Source organism: Artibeus jamaicensis, unplaced genomic scaffold (assembly GCF_021234435.1).
Source record: "Artibeus jamaicensis isolate MK-2021 breed Jamaican fruit bat unplaced genomic scaffold, CSHL_Jam_final scaffold_474, whole genome shotgun sequence".
NCBI classification, from domain to species: domain Eukaryota; kingdom Metazoa; phylum Chordata; class Mammalia; order Chiroptera; family Phyllostomidae; genus Artibeus; species Artibeus jamaicensis.
In genome coordinates this window covers 19,426,482-19,442,131 of record NW_026522046.1, presented here as the reverse complement: position 1 = coordinate 19,442,131, position 15,650 = coordinate 19,426,482, and the positions used below count along the sequence as shown (strand labels likewise).

Genomic DNA, 15,650 nt, shown 5'->3' with positions numbered 1-15,650 from the left:
CCACGTGTGGAACAAAAACACAAACAGCGCCCGTCCTGTGACCTCGGACTCAGAGGGAGGATGACGGCCATAGCTCAGATACATCCACACCATACTCACACAGACACTAACCAGGTGCTTTTAGACAAATTGTTTGAGATAGTGAATTTAGATAAGAGCATATAAGAGGACAAATAACCTTTTTAGTAAGCTGTAAGAGGAAAGGTTACACAGATAGAGAAGATTTACCTGTGGAAAACAAGGACACAGGGCAACTTACCATTAGGTTTCAAGTGCATCGGGGAATTCATTAAGTAAAGAAGTGAACAGACCATTCCCTAATCTTTCTGATAACAGAACAAAAAAGTTTCAAGTGCTGCACAGGGAACATAAGGAAAACAATTTCTCGACTCCGAGGGCTATGAAGTGTCAGAACAGGCTAGAGACGGAGTTCCAGTAATCCCCCTTCTTCAGTCTCCTTAGGAAGGATACATATCTTAGTGCTGGCGGAGAGACAGTTACTCTCCGGTTCTATTATCACAGAAAGAGCCACACTCGATACATTCTATACCCGGATGCACGCTACGATGGAAAGTTACTATCACCTTAATTTTTGAAAACTTTTAAGGCAATGATCCAAAAGCCTCCAAGGCAAGGAGAAAACGAAGAAATTTCCCAAAGTCTCACCGGTCCTATGGTAATGTGTCAGAAGTGACTAGTATACAAAAGTTGAAACTACTATTCCCTTTCTACTCTAAAGTGTTACAGAGGAAACATTTTCTTGGGCAACTGTGTCCACCATTGCATACTGTCTGGGAGAATGAAGAAAAACACAACCAGCGAAGACACACGGAACACAAGTCTCTCCGCACGGACTCAGATGGGCGTGTAACCCTGAGTGGGCACTTGTTACTGAGCAGTTTCATTAAAGCATTCATCATCCAAGGAGTCTTACCGCCTCCTTCTTCTTGCATGGCCTGGTCCTCGGCTCCCTGAACGATATCATTATCCACAGCATTGTAATGAGCTTGCTGCCTGCAAGGGGCACAGACATCATCAACTCAGCAACACAAATTAAGCAGCACAGTTTGACGTAAGTCATTTATCTTTGAAGACAGTAATAAACTAATTTTTCAACTTTTTTCAAGCTATAAAAACTTCTTTAAAAAACTTAGGCAATTCAGTTTTAATAAAGATTCTGGATACACTTCCAAAAGATACCTTAAAAAAGATACACTGCCTTTCAAATGATAAAATAAAATAAAGTTAGCACCAAACCTGCTAGGTTATTCTGAGACCTATACTATCACTTTTAAGCACACTCAAAAAGGTTGATTATTTTTTAAGATAAAGTATTTGGAACTTAATTCTGCCTCAGCTACAGGAGCAATTTGAGCCCCTCATGTTCATGGACAATAAATGCACAAAGCTGTGTTTCATCTGCTTATAGAAACCGGAGGGGCCGTCACGTGCGGCGGAAGGCTACCGTAGCTGCTCCGGGCGCTGTGCTCTCCCCTCCTCCTGCTGGGCCAGCCTCTGCTGGGCCATCTCCTGCGAGAGAAGTTGTTGCTGCTGTTGCTGCTGCTGCTGCTGCCTCAACAAGTGTTCCTGCAGCCTCTGCTGGTGCAGGGCCTCCTGGTGCTCTCTCAGCCGCTGGGCCTCCTCTGCACGCCTCACCGCCAGTCTCTGTTGTTCCAGCTGCTCCTCGTACGCTGATCGGAACTTGGTAACCGGCTCAGCTGAAGAATGTACCTGGGGAAAAATGAGCTGGAGTTGAGCAGAAGCAGTCAGGTCCTTTGAATTCTCCTTTGTTTCTCAGGACAGACTCAGGAGGCAGGGATGGTGCATTAACACCTATCTGTATCTGTCAGGTGAACTGTGAGGAGACCTGAGGTGCAAGGGTCACCCGGCACTGGCACTCCCACTTTCCAACTCCCTGTGAGTAGCCCTTGGCTTCTTAGCAACTGACTAGCCCGATTTATTGGCTTTAAGGCCAGTTTTCAATGTGCCCCCTCTTAAAAAAAAAGAGGGCAAACAGAAAAAAGTGAGTTTTGAACCCTAATTAAACTTCCATTCAAATAGCCCTGCTATACGTGGGAACTTGGTGACCTCAAACTCAATGGGGCAATTTGTGAGCTTTAGGCTAAAAATCTAGGGCACCTATGGCCAACAAAAGGCCCGAGGGCCACCTTGTTTTATCCCCCCGGCACCTTGTTTCGACCCAGTGGCAGTGCTGAGCTCCTTGCCCCTAGTTAAGGAGTAGTCACATTTACACAGTCCTGAAATTACGTTCGGCCCTTTGAAGGCACCTGAGAAGCTGATGAGGCTGATGAGGCTGATGTGGCTGGCCTCTGATGAAAATGAGTTTAACACCCTGAGGGGTTTTAATTAACTCTAGCAATGTCCCAATCTCAGGTGAAACATCACTGAAAGAGTGAAATTTCAGATTAGGGCGGAAAAGCAGAGAACCAACCAATTTTCTTCCAAGAAACAGAACGGGTAAGAAGATAGTGCCTTCTGATCAAAAGAAAGTCTGACACAGGAATTCCTAAACTCTGCTGTCCTCCATCCCCCCGCTGATACAAGTACACGCAGCGAGGAATCACTCTGAAGAAAGCCACAAAGGACACAAAACTGGGAGAGGCTTCCTGATGCTAAGTTTGCGGCATTGGAGTGCAGCTGCAGAGGGTTTTATACCTACTCAGCCTGAAGTTTCAAGCAGCTCGAAGCCTTGGAAAGTTCAAGGCCAGTAACAGCTTTAGTTATAAATAAACACGGCTTCAGTATCCATGCAAAGACCAGGCAGCCTATTGTCGAGTATCGGCTTAGAGACGGGACAAGGAGCCTAGCTGCATTCAGTGTAGCTTCACGTTCCCTGAAAGTACAGTTTATAAATGTACTAAGTGACTTACATAAATCATACTTATGTGAGAGGGGCATTCTCAGTCGGGGCAGCCTGGGCAGAGGTCGAACATGCTCAGCTAGTGGAGTGTCCTTAAGTGATAAGATCAGCTTTTTGATAACTTACTAACCACCTGGAAGGTAAATGGGCCACAGCCAGCATACACCTGACAGTGAATGAACAGGAGGAGACCTACGATCGCAGACAGTCAGGGGCCCAGGCAGGGGCTCCCCTGTGCCACGCCGTGAAGGGGACATCAGCATGTGTCCCCGGCACTGTGCACTACGGACCCACGGTGACACACACACCCCCCTGCAATTTTGTCCTTTCTCCAAAGGCATTTCTTAGGTATGGAAGTGGCTCTGCTATGAACATTACACAAGAAAACTGAAGTCTGTGCATGTAGTGTTCAGTGAAATCACTCGCATTCTTATTTCAGAGACTGTCATATACAGGGAAGCTTTTTCCTTTAATATTTGGAAAGGAAGCCTCGCGTCTTCTCCCAGCAGGCCGAACCGAAGCAGGGCCCACCTGAGGGGGGTGACCGCCTCCCTCGGCAGGAGCGCGCCCTCCCACGAGGTTGGCGTCTTCCTTCCACTCCCGGTCCTGCTCCTCTGGGGACCGGTCGTGCTCCTCCTCCAGACGCTCGGCCTGCCCGACCTGCTCCATGGCCTCCTCCTCCAGGGCCCTCCTGTGCTCCTCCTCCACCTGCTGCTCCTCCGGCTTCCCGGCCTCCGCTCCGTGCTGGCTCTGCTCCGCCGGAGCCTGGAACTCCGCGTCCTTCCGAGCGGGAGGGGAAGGCTCTGTTTTTTCCGTTCTCCCAGGCCCGGCTTCGTGCCTCTGCCACACGTGACCATTTCGAGACACCTAGGCCAAACACAAGCCGGGAAATGACACTCTTCTATTTCATAAGCAGGGACGTAACTTATTTACAAACACATCTGTGCGGTTACAACATAAGCAAAATCCTAGAGTCTAGAAATAGAGTCCTGACTGAAAAGCGTGGCCTCAGTGCAGCCACTGAACTGCTCTCACTGTGAAATCCAACCCATCGAGTAGAGACGAGGAAGCAGAGGTCCACCTGGGAGAGGACTCGGCAACGACCCAAAGGTAAAGCCTGTGAGCGACCGCATCTTCAGGCCTTCCCAGCACGAGCAATCTAGCTCTTCTTTTCCCTTAGAATAAAAAGGGGGGGAACTTAGTGCTGAAACAGTTACACACTTTTCTTGAATGTAAATTTTGCCTTAGTAACTGGAAAAAGGATGAGATCAAATAGAGGATGAGTCGGGTTTATTTGGTGTTAGCTCATAAAAAGAATAGACTGCCTTTACTAATGAACATCCACGTTAGCTAAAAATAGTGCCCATTAACCAGAAACAATATAACCCTATTCAGTGTATTAAAGTAGTGGGTTTTTTGTAAGCCAGAGAAAGGCTTTTGTATTTCGTGCTGTTAATACAGAAAACTCAGAACCTTAGCAACAACACAAAATGATGTGTCTAAAGAGCACCCCTCTTCTAAAATTAACTGATGAAATCCACTTTCCCTGTAAGTTTCAGACATTTTTACATGATCTTCACTAATCAGAAAAGAGGAGCAACACAGAGATTATACAACACCCACAGGCGCATTCGCGATGCCTTTCTCCACCGCTTCGTTGATCAGAAAAGATCATTTCTTTGGTCAGACTGCTCTCCCATAATTGAAATAAATGTGAAGGCCTCTCCTTAAATTCACGGGAGTATAACTGAGAAGATGGCGGGTATAAATGAATAAATAAACTTAGAAGAAATGTCCTTTCTCGGACATCTGAGGAAAACTTTTGGAGATGCACATTTTACCAGCATCCTCACATACCTGCGAGTGTGACATAACACTGTCCTGGGTTGACGTGAAGTATTTCTCTAAAGGGCACGAAGTGCTCTCAACCACCTGTCATCTATCTCCACAATATCCCTGGGCGAAAGCTCAGAGCGGAAAATAACTATCTCCACCTGGCAGGCGGGAAAACTGAAGGTCTGAGATGTTAAAAGATGAGCCTGGTAGACTGTTGGTCAACGAGGGCAGAGAATAAAACCAATTCCCCGGCCAGGGATCTGGTTGTGTTTTCATAAATTAGCGGTAACCCGAGACCCAGACAAAGAGCGAGGACCCACGAGGACACCGTCCTGGCTGTGAACGGTGCTCTGCGAGGGCCGAAGACTCGCAGAGGCCCACTCGCATCACTCACGCATGCCCCTGGGATGGGACCCTGGGGGCCCATCTGCTCAGATGTGCACTTAACGACTTCGCCAGGGGAAACGTCACCGCACTTGCCATTTTTATTATGCCCGTGATTTGCAAAATCGACTTGTAAGAATCAATGATTAGGGTGACACCACTTCTGATGTCCTGTTCATCAGAGACTCTGAAGCAAGGCTTAGTTTTTATGAAGAACGGGAACATAAAAAAGTTGGTCGTGACAACAGCACTCACAGCCGTGGCAGCTTCACAAAGGCCTTGCAATGCGGATTCGGGCCTGTTCTACGGGGGCCTAGCACTGCATCAAATTCAAATATATCATCCACTTTAATATCTGAGTGGGCTGATTATCACATCAGATACTCGTGATCATTTAGCTTCTTACTCTAAAAATAAACAAGCAAACAACAACAAAACCTTAAAAAATCCCAGGACACTACAACCTCTTTCACACAAATAGACCCATATGAATAAAGACAAAGCCACTATGTCTTCCCCAGAAACCACTGCAGTCGTTCTCAACGTGTGCTCCCCAGACCAGCTGAATCAGAAATGCGAATCCTTGGGCCTCGCCCCAAATTAGCCGAACCGGAAACCCTGAGCCGGGGTCTGGCGACCTCTGTTTTGACGGCCCTGCTAGGAACTCTGATACACGCTGAGATTGAAGAACCGTTGTTCTGCAGGAAAAGCCGTTTACCTGATGACAGCTTGACAGGGAGGGTGACCTGCCCCTAGGTCACCAGCCTCTCACCTGCTGTGGCTCTCTGGCTGGGCTCTCCCTTGCTGTGCTGTCACCTTGTGGAGAGTGAGCCACCTGGGTAACACTCGGCCGCTCTGCGGGTTCTGCTTTTCTAAAGCTTGGGATCCTGTTCAGAGTGTCCTTCAGCTGTTTGTATTCCGCAACTTGAGTCTGCACAGAAATCGCACAATTTGAAGAAGGAAAAAGATATCACTCATGGATGGGCATTAGGGTTCACTGGAAGAATAAACAAAAATATTATACCTAAATACAAGTTAGAAAAAATATGAAGATCGCTTGCATGCATTAGCTAGTCTTACTTGAACATGCTTAACCTTTTTTAAGCACATGCAAATTAGAATTTGAATTACAAGAAACAGAAGAAAATATCTAAGACAGATGTTAGTTTCCCATGCTATGTTAAACAAAGTCAGAATTTGTATAACTTCCTAGTATAAATAACACTATTAAAAGACACCTATGCAATTGGTTTTATAGCATCTAAAAATTTATAAAAACTCACATTAATTACAAATACAGGTGCAGATATCTTTTACCAATATGGTCTGAGTAACATTTTTCAGGGGCGAGGAATCATAAGTTGAAGATAAGGAACGGAACATACAAACACACAAAACCACACAGGCCACCCTTTTCCCAGTCCACTTGTGCTCCACTGGGACCTCTCACTCCCCAAGCACCTGCAGTGTTTGGAAAGCAACAGCATAGACATGAAGTGAAGCTGGGTTTTTACTTCTCAGTTCTGACTGTACCTCTCTCCTAAAGTGATAAAGGCATTCATGTAGGCATTTAAAAAATGTATCTGTGCGTATAAGTGGTGGGGCATGTGTGTGTGGAATACTTCTAATACAAGGAACTAGAAAGGCAAGAAAAAGTTACACTCTAACTAAGAAAATAGACACTGTGTATACTTAGCTCATCATACACCTCAACACTGTTACCCTAAAACAAATGGTGTGTGTGCAGACACAGTTGCAGAAACACAAAGAATACAGAAATCTTGTTCTGGACAAGCTTCCCAGACGGGCTGCCTCGCCCTGATGTGCAGAGCAGATGGGCGCTGCAGACAGAATTGGCTGGTGCTCGTGTTGCCGAAGCTCCCCGCACAGCGCTCCACATCCCACAGAAGAAGCGCCTTTTGCCTTTTCTAATGCACGCAAGGTGAAGAGGTCTGCTTGCAGAACCTGTCTCCGGAGTGCTTCTTTGTAATTTGTACAAAGGTGTGCCACGGGGCTAACTGGCAGCCCTTAGTTCAGAAATCTATCAAAACACTTGTCAACCAACCTTGGAGGTCAAGGAAAAAAAACACAACTGACGTCCTCATAGTGATACTTTTAATATTTTAGGATAGACAGGGAAGAATATACAAACCTTAGTACTAGCCTTTCTTCTTTCCTGTCCTTCTAAATATATAATCTCTGAAGGCATTAATGCTGTGCTCCCTAAATATTAGTGTGCATTAGGAATCACGGAAGGATCGAGTTAAAAGTGTAGGCCCCTGGGGCCCCACTCTAGTAGTTAGGATTCAGTGGGTCTGGGGCCAGTCCCAGGTAACTGTGGCGGAGGGCAGTCTGCAAAAACACCAGCTTCAGTTCAATGGGACTCGGATGTCAGGAGGCCCCTGTCTCCCAGCTCGTTCCTGGTGTTAGCCCAGCTACTTTCTTTCCCTTTGGCCTCACTATCATTTAGTTATAAATGAGCACAGTACTATGTAACTCAGCAGGTTGCAAATATTAAATTCTGTAATGTAAAGTTCTCATGATAATCCCCAATAATTAAAGACTCAAATTTTATTCTGTTCTTGCTTTCTCCTCCCTCAGCTATATTTAAACATGAAATTGTCTCATAAGGTGATTTATATAAGAAATGCAGATGTCTAAATGGTGTTTGTTTTCTAAGACGACACAGAGAAAATGTTAATATGGGAATTGGAGGTGACAATCTAATTAAGTATTATGCCTAGTTCTGGCATAACTATTTTTTAAAAAGGCAGGACAAACCTGGAGCTTTCTCCCCAAAGAGTCAAATGATATTTAAAGAAATAGAAAAATATAAACAGGTTAAGTTTAAATTTTTTTTTCCTACAAAAAAACCCTGTCAGTAACACTTCCAGTGTGCTTCCTACAGAATTTGGCCATGGTCATTAAATAAACTATTTTCCTTATATTTATCTGGATCTTCAAATTGTTGCTTGGTCTAATATTTATGGCTATTATAGCTTGCAGATTATTCAGATCGGTTTGTCACAGTTTTCAGTGTAAAAAAACAGCCTCACATTAAATAATATATTACTTAGCAAGACATATAATGAAGGTTTTGAATGACATAATCCCTCTGAAGTCAATTTTGTTTAGGCATGCATAAAAAATCACCATGCAGCTAGTTTTGCAGGGAGATACCATGAAATGGATCTCCTGGAAATCACGGATACTCATGGACACTCATGAAAATCGATGCTCTGAAAGGGGTCCCGCAAATGCAGGTGCTGCAGCCTCGGAGACGGGTCAGGGCCCACCATGCTATACTTCTAATAATTTTATAATGAGAAGAAAATAATACATGGTCTCCTGATAAATACAGATGGCCAGTTTTCCTCTGCCCTTTCCTCTTCATCCCTCCAGGAGAGGAAAAGTGAAGACCGGATGATTAGGAAGCCACAGTGACCGGCCAGCCATCCTATCCCTTGCTCCCGCGGGAAAGCTGTGAAACACCCGCACTCCGGCCTCAGCGCCTGTTCATTTGTTCATTCAGCAAGTCTCTGTGGAGGGCCCGCCTTGTGCCAGGCTGTTCTAGACTTGAACAAATGGAGATTATGACTCTTGTTTTTCCTTCTCTACTGATATGAGATTTCTTCCTTTTTTCTGTAATTTGAGCAACAGCATCTAAGCCTAGTCCCAAAAGGAGTGTGTGTCGGCTAGAATGCTGGCGGCAAGGAAGGCAGGGAAGAAAACGTCTGACAATAATTTACTTAGGCAGCTCGAGTCATAAAACCCTGGAACTCCTAAAGCGAGAGTCAACACAGGTCGGACAGTGGCAAGAGACCATATGGTTTAACCAAGTACCAGAACGCTGTGTGGAAGGGCTGAGGCACTACACCAGCAGTGCAAAAAAATAATCAAAGGTTTAGTTAATATTCTCGTGACTGATTTTTGAAAGCATGCATGATCTTTGGGATCAGGATAGCTCTGTGCTAAGGAACTCGCTGCAGATTGGCTTTTAAGAAGCTACATGCACAAAGGAATTCAGAAATGTTAAGCAGACTTGAAGAAGAGCCGACAGCAGCTGCTACCCTGCTAACCTGTGCAGCCGCTAGTGCACTCTTGTGGTCTTCCAAAGTCACTACAAGATGTTCATGCTCGGAGAGTAAATTCTTATGCTGCTGCTACACAAAAAAGAATTTTACATATTGAGTTTTAACATTCTGAGACAAATTCTTTTTTGGCTGACAGTGGTATTACCAACCCACACACTACTTACTTGTTTATTGATTTCTTGGCTGTCGCAGCATTTATCAAGTTTAAAAATCATTTACACAGACGACTATGATTAATGCAGTATTCTAAAATCTACAGAGTGTGCTACCCAGAAATCACAATCACTTACAATAAAATCAAAACAGAAGGAATGAATATTTCATTATTAATAAGCCTTTGTAAATAAAAAGCACATTAAAATGCAACCGGCTAGCGAGAGAATCATTTCAGCACTAATGAAAATGTTTGGTTTTCAGACCTTCTCTTTTCAGCTTATGATGCAGAAGTGATGAGAGCACTAGGCATATTCTGCTTTACTTGAAGCCCGATTAACTGTGGGGACTTGCCCAGCAGGTCGTTCAGGGAACAGCTTGTACACCCATCAGACACAGGAAACCAGGTGAACAGAGAACCGTCGAACACAGGGTTTTGTTTTACCTTGACATCCTGAAGCTGTGTATGTATGTCTTGGTGAGCTTTCCTCAGCTGTCTATTCTCTTCTCTCAAGTTGTACGCGGTTTCTATTTTAGGAAAAGAAAAATCACACATAAAACCTTAGAATTTTAGGCTTTTCATTCTAATATTTTCATGTCTAAAGCTTCACATAACTTGTTCTAGGGTTTGTTTTGAACTTTGTCAATGTAATATTCCACATCAGCAAAAATGACACCCTTTGGGCTCGGATTCAGTTGGACATCCCACTAACAGTACAGTACAAGCTGGTTTGGTAGTTCAAATATCTTTAAATAGCTTACACAGCATAGAAGAAGTTAAGAAGCTTTAATTACTCAGGAGTTAAAAATGAAATATTTCTGTTAATAAGCAAACCCTTAGGAATAAAATGTGACGGGAGGGGTGGTCCAAGGTGTGTCTCTTTACAAGTTTAGGACAGAGTTATCAAAAAGAACAAACACTATTTCTCAGTGCATGAATAATTTCCACCACCCCCAAAAGGTGTTTCCATTATAAAGGCAACTCAAGGAATAAGAAACACCTGTTGAAAAATTCCAGCTGGACGTTTGTTCTCCCACCACTGAGTTCTTGACCACTCCAAATTCTCTGCTCCAGGGAAGTTCTTTCCTGGATGCCACGGTGAAACCAGCAATCATGGTGAAGTCCTAAAACCTCCCCAGTCCTGTGCCCTACTGCTCAGGGCACAGCTGCGGTAACTTACAGGTTCCTCTAGACCCCCAGCTCTTACCTTCTGGGTAGTTTTCTCACTTCCCTGTGTCTGGATATGAAATGGTATAAACCGGCAGCCACAAACTTTTTTTTTTTGCCTTGCAACATTGTCCTATATAAGAATTGTCCGCATTTGGGTAGTTTTCACCATTTATAAAATCAAGAATCTGGGTCTAATAAAACTGGCAACGCTCGGCCAATTCTCATGGGCAACACTCAGTGGAAGTTGGGTGGTAGAAAGGTGACCATATGCCATTTATTTTCCAAGAGATGTTTTGGAGAGTGAAAGCAGAGGCTGTTAATTATTATACAGGGACAGCAGGCGTAAACCTAGGCTGTGCTGGGGGGAAACTGTCCCTAAGGGGCAGCCACCCACTGCCGACAAAACCCTAAGTCTCCAGCACACTACGCAGCACTGAAGAAAAGTGCCGGTCACCATCGTTCTACACATTTCCCGTCCACTTTCACTCCTGCGGTTCCCCTGCTGACTCCTGGGTGTCGAATTTGTGTCGGGTTTGGGGGACAGATTAACAAGGTGGGGAATGACAAGGTGCCCAGTGACTGACTTATCCATCCACTTGTGATAATAGATTTCTTCAAAGGTTGAAACAGGACCCTTGGCAATGCAAGGACTGCAAATGTGTCGCTGGCTGGATGGGGCTTCGGTATATACACACAGGAACACACACTAGAAATACCCAAACTTCGCGAGCTTTGAAAGTAATCAGAGATTATAAATTTAACGGCGGTGCCTCCCATGCCTTTGCTGTGTTAACTGGAGTTATTCAACTTTAGTAGGCCTGCATTTCTTCACTCGTTATATCAGGCTGACCACAACGCCTGCCTTACAGGTTATGAGAATTAAACAAGAAAACTGCGTGACGAGTTTCACCTGAGTCTGGCACACGGCGAACACTTGTTCAGAGTCAGCGGTCACGATGGTGATAATGAAAGGAACGGCTACCTAAGCTTACATGCTATCAGCTCCTCTCCCTAGGAATTCTAAATTCTTCCCTCACGTCACACTAAACGGCCAGGTACCACGTGGACTACCCACCTTAGTTTGCCACTACGGACCTGAGTCTACCACAATAGGCTTTAACCTACCGGCCTAAGCTTTATCAAGAATGGTGATGGAAAAGACTGCTGACTCAGAAATTACTTACAAAAGTGTCATCAAGGCATTATCACACTCTGTTGGTTAGGTCTCTTTCAGAATTTTTTCCCAAAAACTAATTGGTAACAAAAGTAGTGTTTTCTCTCGCTCTTTCCCTCCTACTCTCTCTTTGTCTCTCTCCCACGCTGCCCCCAGGTCAGCACTCTTCCCGAGAATCAGAGCCTGTACGAGGAACTGCAGTTCTGCTTCTGTCCTGGGTGCCAGGGAGTGCAGAGTGGGGGACAGGCTTGCATCATCTTCGTTTGTAGAACCCACATACATGTCCTCCTGCTGCCCATGGTTCTTATTTCTTACATCTATACTTCATTTGTTAAAATTGCATGACACAAGGGTTTTGTTTCAAAGAAAGGGGTGAATACAGAGTAGACATAAGAAAACCTGCACTTTAGGGATACTGCGAAAATTAAATGAACTAATGCGGTCAAGTATGCCAAGCACAAGTCAGGCACCTATGGAATTTTATTTCCCATTCCTTAAGGTACTTGTTGATTGTTAGTATAATTTAGTATATTTACCCAGCTTAGCTCAGGTTTGCAAATGCTAAACAGAGCATCCAATGTGCCAGAAGTCTCTTCCCTCACTGCTCGAGGGCCAGCTTTCCAGGGCACGACGAGGGCCTTCTGACACCGGGGTGCTCCCTTATACGACCCTCGGGAGGACTTCTGGTGTTGCCTTTCTTGCTCCCTGTCTTATTTCTTTGTTTGTTTGTTTTTGTATTCCCCTATTCAATCTCGGCTGCCACAATCAGACAGTCAGAAAGCGCGAGGACCCTTTCCTGTTGCATCTGCACTGGAACCTGAGCAGCAGGTAGTGACCGCTGCAGGTCTGTCATAGATGCACTGCAGCTCCGTTCTCCTGGCCACCCCTCACCGCCTGCTGCATCCCCAACAACCCAAAGCTCCTACACATGCACATTTCATGGGTGTCCTCTGCTGGCACCCAACTCGATCAAGACCACCTTAACCTTCTGTAAATTGCCTCAGTGGCTACTTAACTCCTCCTAGGAGCCTTTTCTTTGTACCGTATTATTCTGAAATACTTATAGACAAAATGTTGCATGAAAAACACAGAGAAGTCTGAGGTATTCATCACCCAGCTCCTGTGAAGACATCTCATGTAAGTGTAGTGCACTCTACCCAAACCAGGGAATCGTTTGTCGCCGTTCAATTAACTAGACTACAGACCTTACTCAGATTTCAACTCTGCTTTTGGAGGAACCATGTATCTTTTTAAACCATTTCTCACACTTTAAACTCATTGTAACAGTGGGAAATTGTAACAGTGGGGGATTGTAACTCCTCCCACCACTCTTTTGACGTTGTTTCTGTAAGTGCCGACTCTGACTAATATGTAGCTTGTAGACACATAGCATGTTTGTATAAGAATCCTAGGAACTAACTTCAAAAGACACAGACTTCAACCTTCAGGCAATCCAGCTCCAGGACATTTGCTGACCTTCCACTGTGGGGTCAGGATGACCTGAAGCCAGGATGGCTACACCAGGATGGTACGTGCTGAACCATCACTTGCCTCATCGGAATGGACCGTGTCCGTCTGCACGTAGAGAACTCTGCAACCCCCTCTCTTGGTCTCTGTTCTGTTCCCTTCTCCCTCCCTGTAAAAAAAACCTTGGCCTCCACTGAGATGGGGAGATGGGCTCCATCTTCCAAGAGATGGGCTTTGAGATGCAAGTCCCCCATCTTCCAGATGGCTGGCATTTGCAAGTAAATCACTTTCCTTGCCTACATCAGCACCTGCCTCTGGAGTACTGGCTTTGGTAGTGGCTGGCAGCTGGGCCTGTGTTTGGTTCCATTATTTAAATAGTTTATTTACATTTACTATTATTTAATGTTAACTCATATTAATAACTAAATAGGGCATTGTAGAATGTGCTATTACTCTTTCCAAAACTCACATGTACTTCGAGGAATAATATATTTTGTTCCATATTACTATGAAAATACCTGATGCTGACTTGACAGCGATTTATATTGAAGGTTCCCCACATACCAGGAGCTGTTCCAGGTGCTTTACACAAATTACTTACTCCTCATACTAACCCTACGAGCTGACACTGTTTATGAATATCCAGTTTTACAGGTGAGGGCAAGGAAGCTGGTGGTGACCACACAACCCGCCCGTGGACATATACGAGGGGGTCCCAAAACAGAAGTCGTTTATAAAACACTGTGTATTTATTCTTACTGCTTACATGTCAGTCACCTTTCAAGTGCTCTCTGTTTGATGCAACACACCTACCGAGACATTTTACCACTGCCTGAAACAGTTTTGGAACTCTTCAATTTTGATGCATTTTAGTGCTTTTGCCATTTCTTGTTTGACCTCTACCATGTTGGTGAAACATTTCCCTTTGAGGACTGTTTTTACCCAGGGAAACAAAAAAGGTCGTTCAGGGTGAGACCAGGTGAATCGGGACGGTGGGGCATGGGGGTGATGCCACTTTTGGCCAAAAACTGCTGAACACTCAGTGGGGTGTGGGCAGGTGAGCTCATGAATCATACATACATCATCATCACGAAATGGGCAAACATGTTGGAAAGGTCTTCCAAACAAGTTCACTGAAGTGGAACACAACCTCTCACAACACCACCAGCTGGTACACTGATATAGGTGTGTTCCTAGGACACTCACCTAGCAGGGGAAATCTGTGCTACAAGGGGCCTGCCCTCCAGAAGATAATTCTGGGATTTGGGGGGTTCCCCCCTCATAGTGAGTAATTGAAGAGGCTGATTTTCCAGGGTCATTAGACTCTAGGAGCCTGACCTATTGCAAGCTACAATCAGCCATCAGACAGAACTCTTTTCTCCCCTTGAAGAGTTTGAGAAAGGCTTCGCCATCGCAGTTTTTGGTCATCACAATGCCTAGGGAACACTAATGGATGACAGTTTGTGGGCTGAGGTCAGAGATGCCAAATGTGTCACACACACACACACACACACACACACACACACACACACAGAACTGTCTTGCCCAACATGGACCGTTAGCCTCCCTGAAAAACACTCAATATTCTCCACTTCCCAAAGCAAACCAAAGAGATAAGGATGAATGTGAAACGTTACAAAGAAATTACACAGCTAAAAAAGGACCAATAATACAGATAAATCAACCACCATGCAAAAACAAATGAAATAAGTCTATTGTTCTACTGAAACATTAATATGAGCACTTATTTCCATATAAAATGGCTAATTAGATTTTCAAACACCTTTCAGCTTGGAAAGTTCCTGCTCTTTCTCTTGCTGCAGCTGCAGGTACTTCTGCTTGTGGTCGTTGAATGTTCTGCTGAAGTCTTCTCCTTGCTTGCGGTGCTCCTCTTCCAGGTCGCTGTGCTGTTTCTTTAGCTCCTCATGCTGGCTCTGCAAGAATGAGACCTTAAGCAACAACGTTCATTCTCTAAATTACCGGTATATCAGAGTCCATTTCTTGGTAGCCTAGCCTTTCTCTTGCAAGAAAGTAAGAACGAATAAGGAGTAGGTTTCATTTCCCTCAGGTTGCTTTTAATTTGTGCCCCTCACCTCTGTTTCCTTCACATTTCAAATAAAGAGTTTGGGATCATGGCCAAAAATAACTCTCTTCTTAATTTTTAACATTAATGGAAATAACAAGAAGTTAGAAGTTAGCGTGAGAGATGGAAAAGAGAGGGACCTGGGAAAATTCCCAAGCACTCAAATTACTGTGCACACAGGGTAAAGCTAATGGAAAAATTGACCCTCTGGGGGTATTCTAGACTTCTCCTTTAACTCTTGTGTTTCCCTAGAATCATTTCTGATTTCCCTTCTTTGATTTCCAGCCTTCCTGGTGACCCAGTTTAAAGAAGGAAGGCAAAGACTCTTCCCTTTGGGGGAAGTAATAAATCGACCACTTATTGAATTATTCTCATTTATCTTACTTTCGATCATAACACTGTGCTAA

The 15,650-nt window shown here is 44.6% G+C and overlaps 1 protein-coding gene and 1 non-coding gene across 3 annotated transcripts in view; both read right to left on the bottom strand.

Annotated features, from left to right (window-relative positions):
• GOLIM4 (golgi integral membrane protein 4) overlaps positions 1–15,650 on the bottom strand; it is a 72,634-nt gene that overhangs the window by 12,918 nt on the left and 44,066 nt on the right. The window contains exons 5-11 of one of the 2 annotated variants that reach the window (XM_037163395.2): positions 14,944–15,094; positions 9,794–9,876; positions 9,181–9,264; positions 5,874–6,032; positions 3,413–3,748; positions 1,466–1,731; positions 935–1,014 (exon numbers count right to left, since the gene is read on the bottom strand). In XM_037163395.2, coding sequence (XP_037019290.2) covers positions 935–1,014; positions 1,466–1,731; positions 3,413–3,748; positions 5,874–6,032; positions 9,181–9,264; positions 9,794–9,876; positions 14,944–15,094 — 1,159 coding nt within the window. The remainder of the gene's footprint in view (positions 1–934; positions 1,015–1,465; positions 1,732–3,412; positions 3,749–5,873; positions 6,033–9,180; positions 9,265–9,793; positions 9,877–14,943; positions 15,095–15,650) is intronic. The other variant, XM_037163402.2, reaches the window with a different exon arrangement.
• LOC119062461 (small nucleolar RNA SNORA31) lies at positions 12,424–12,554 on the bottom strand. The gene has a single exon (XR_005084975.2). It is a non-coding gene; the product is annotated as a small nucleolar RNA SNORA31 (small nucleolar RNA).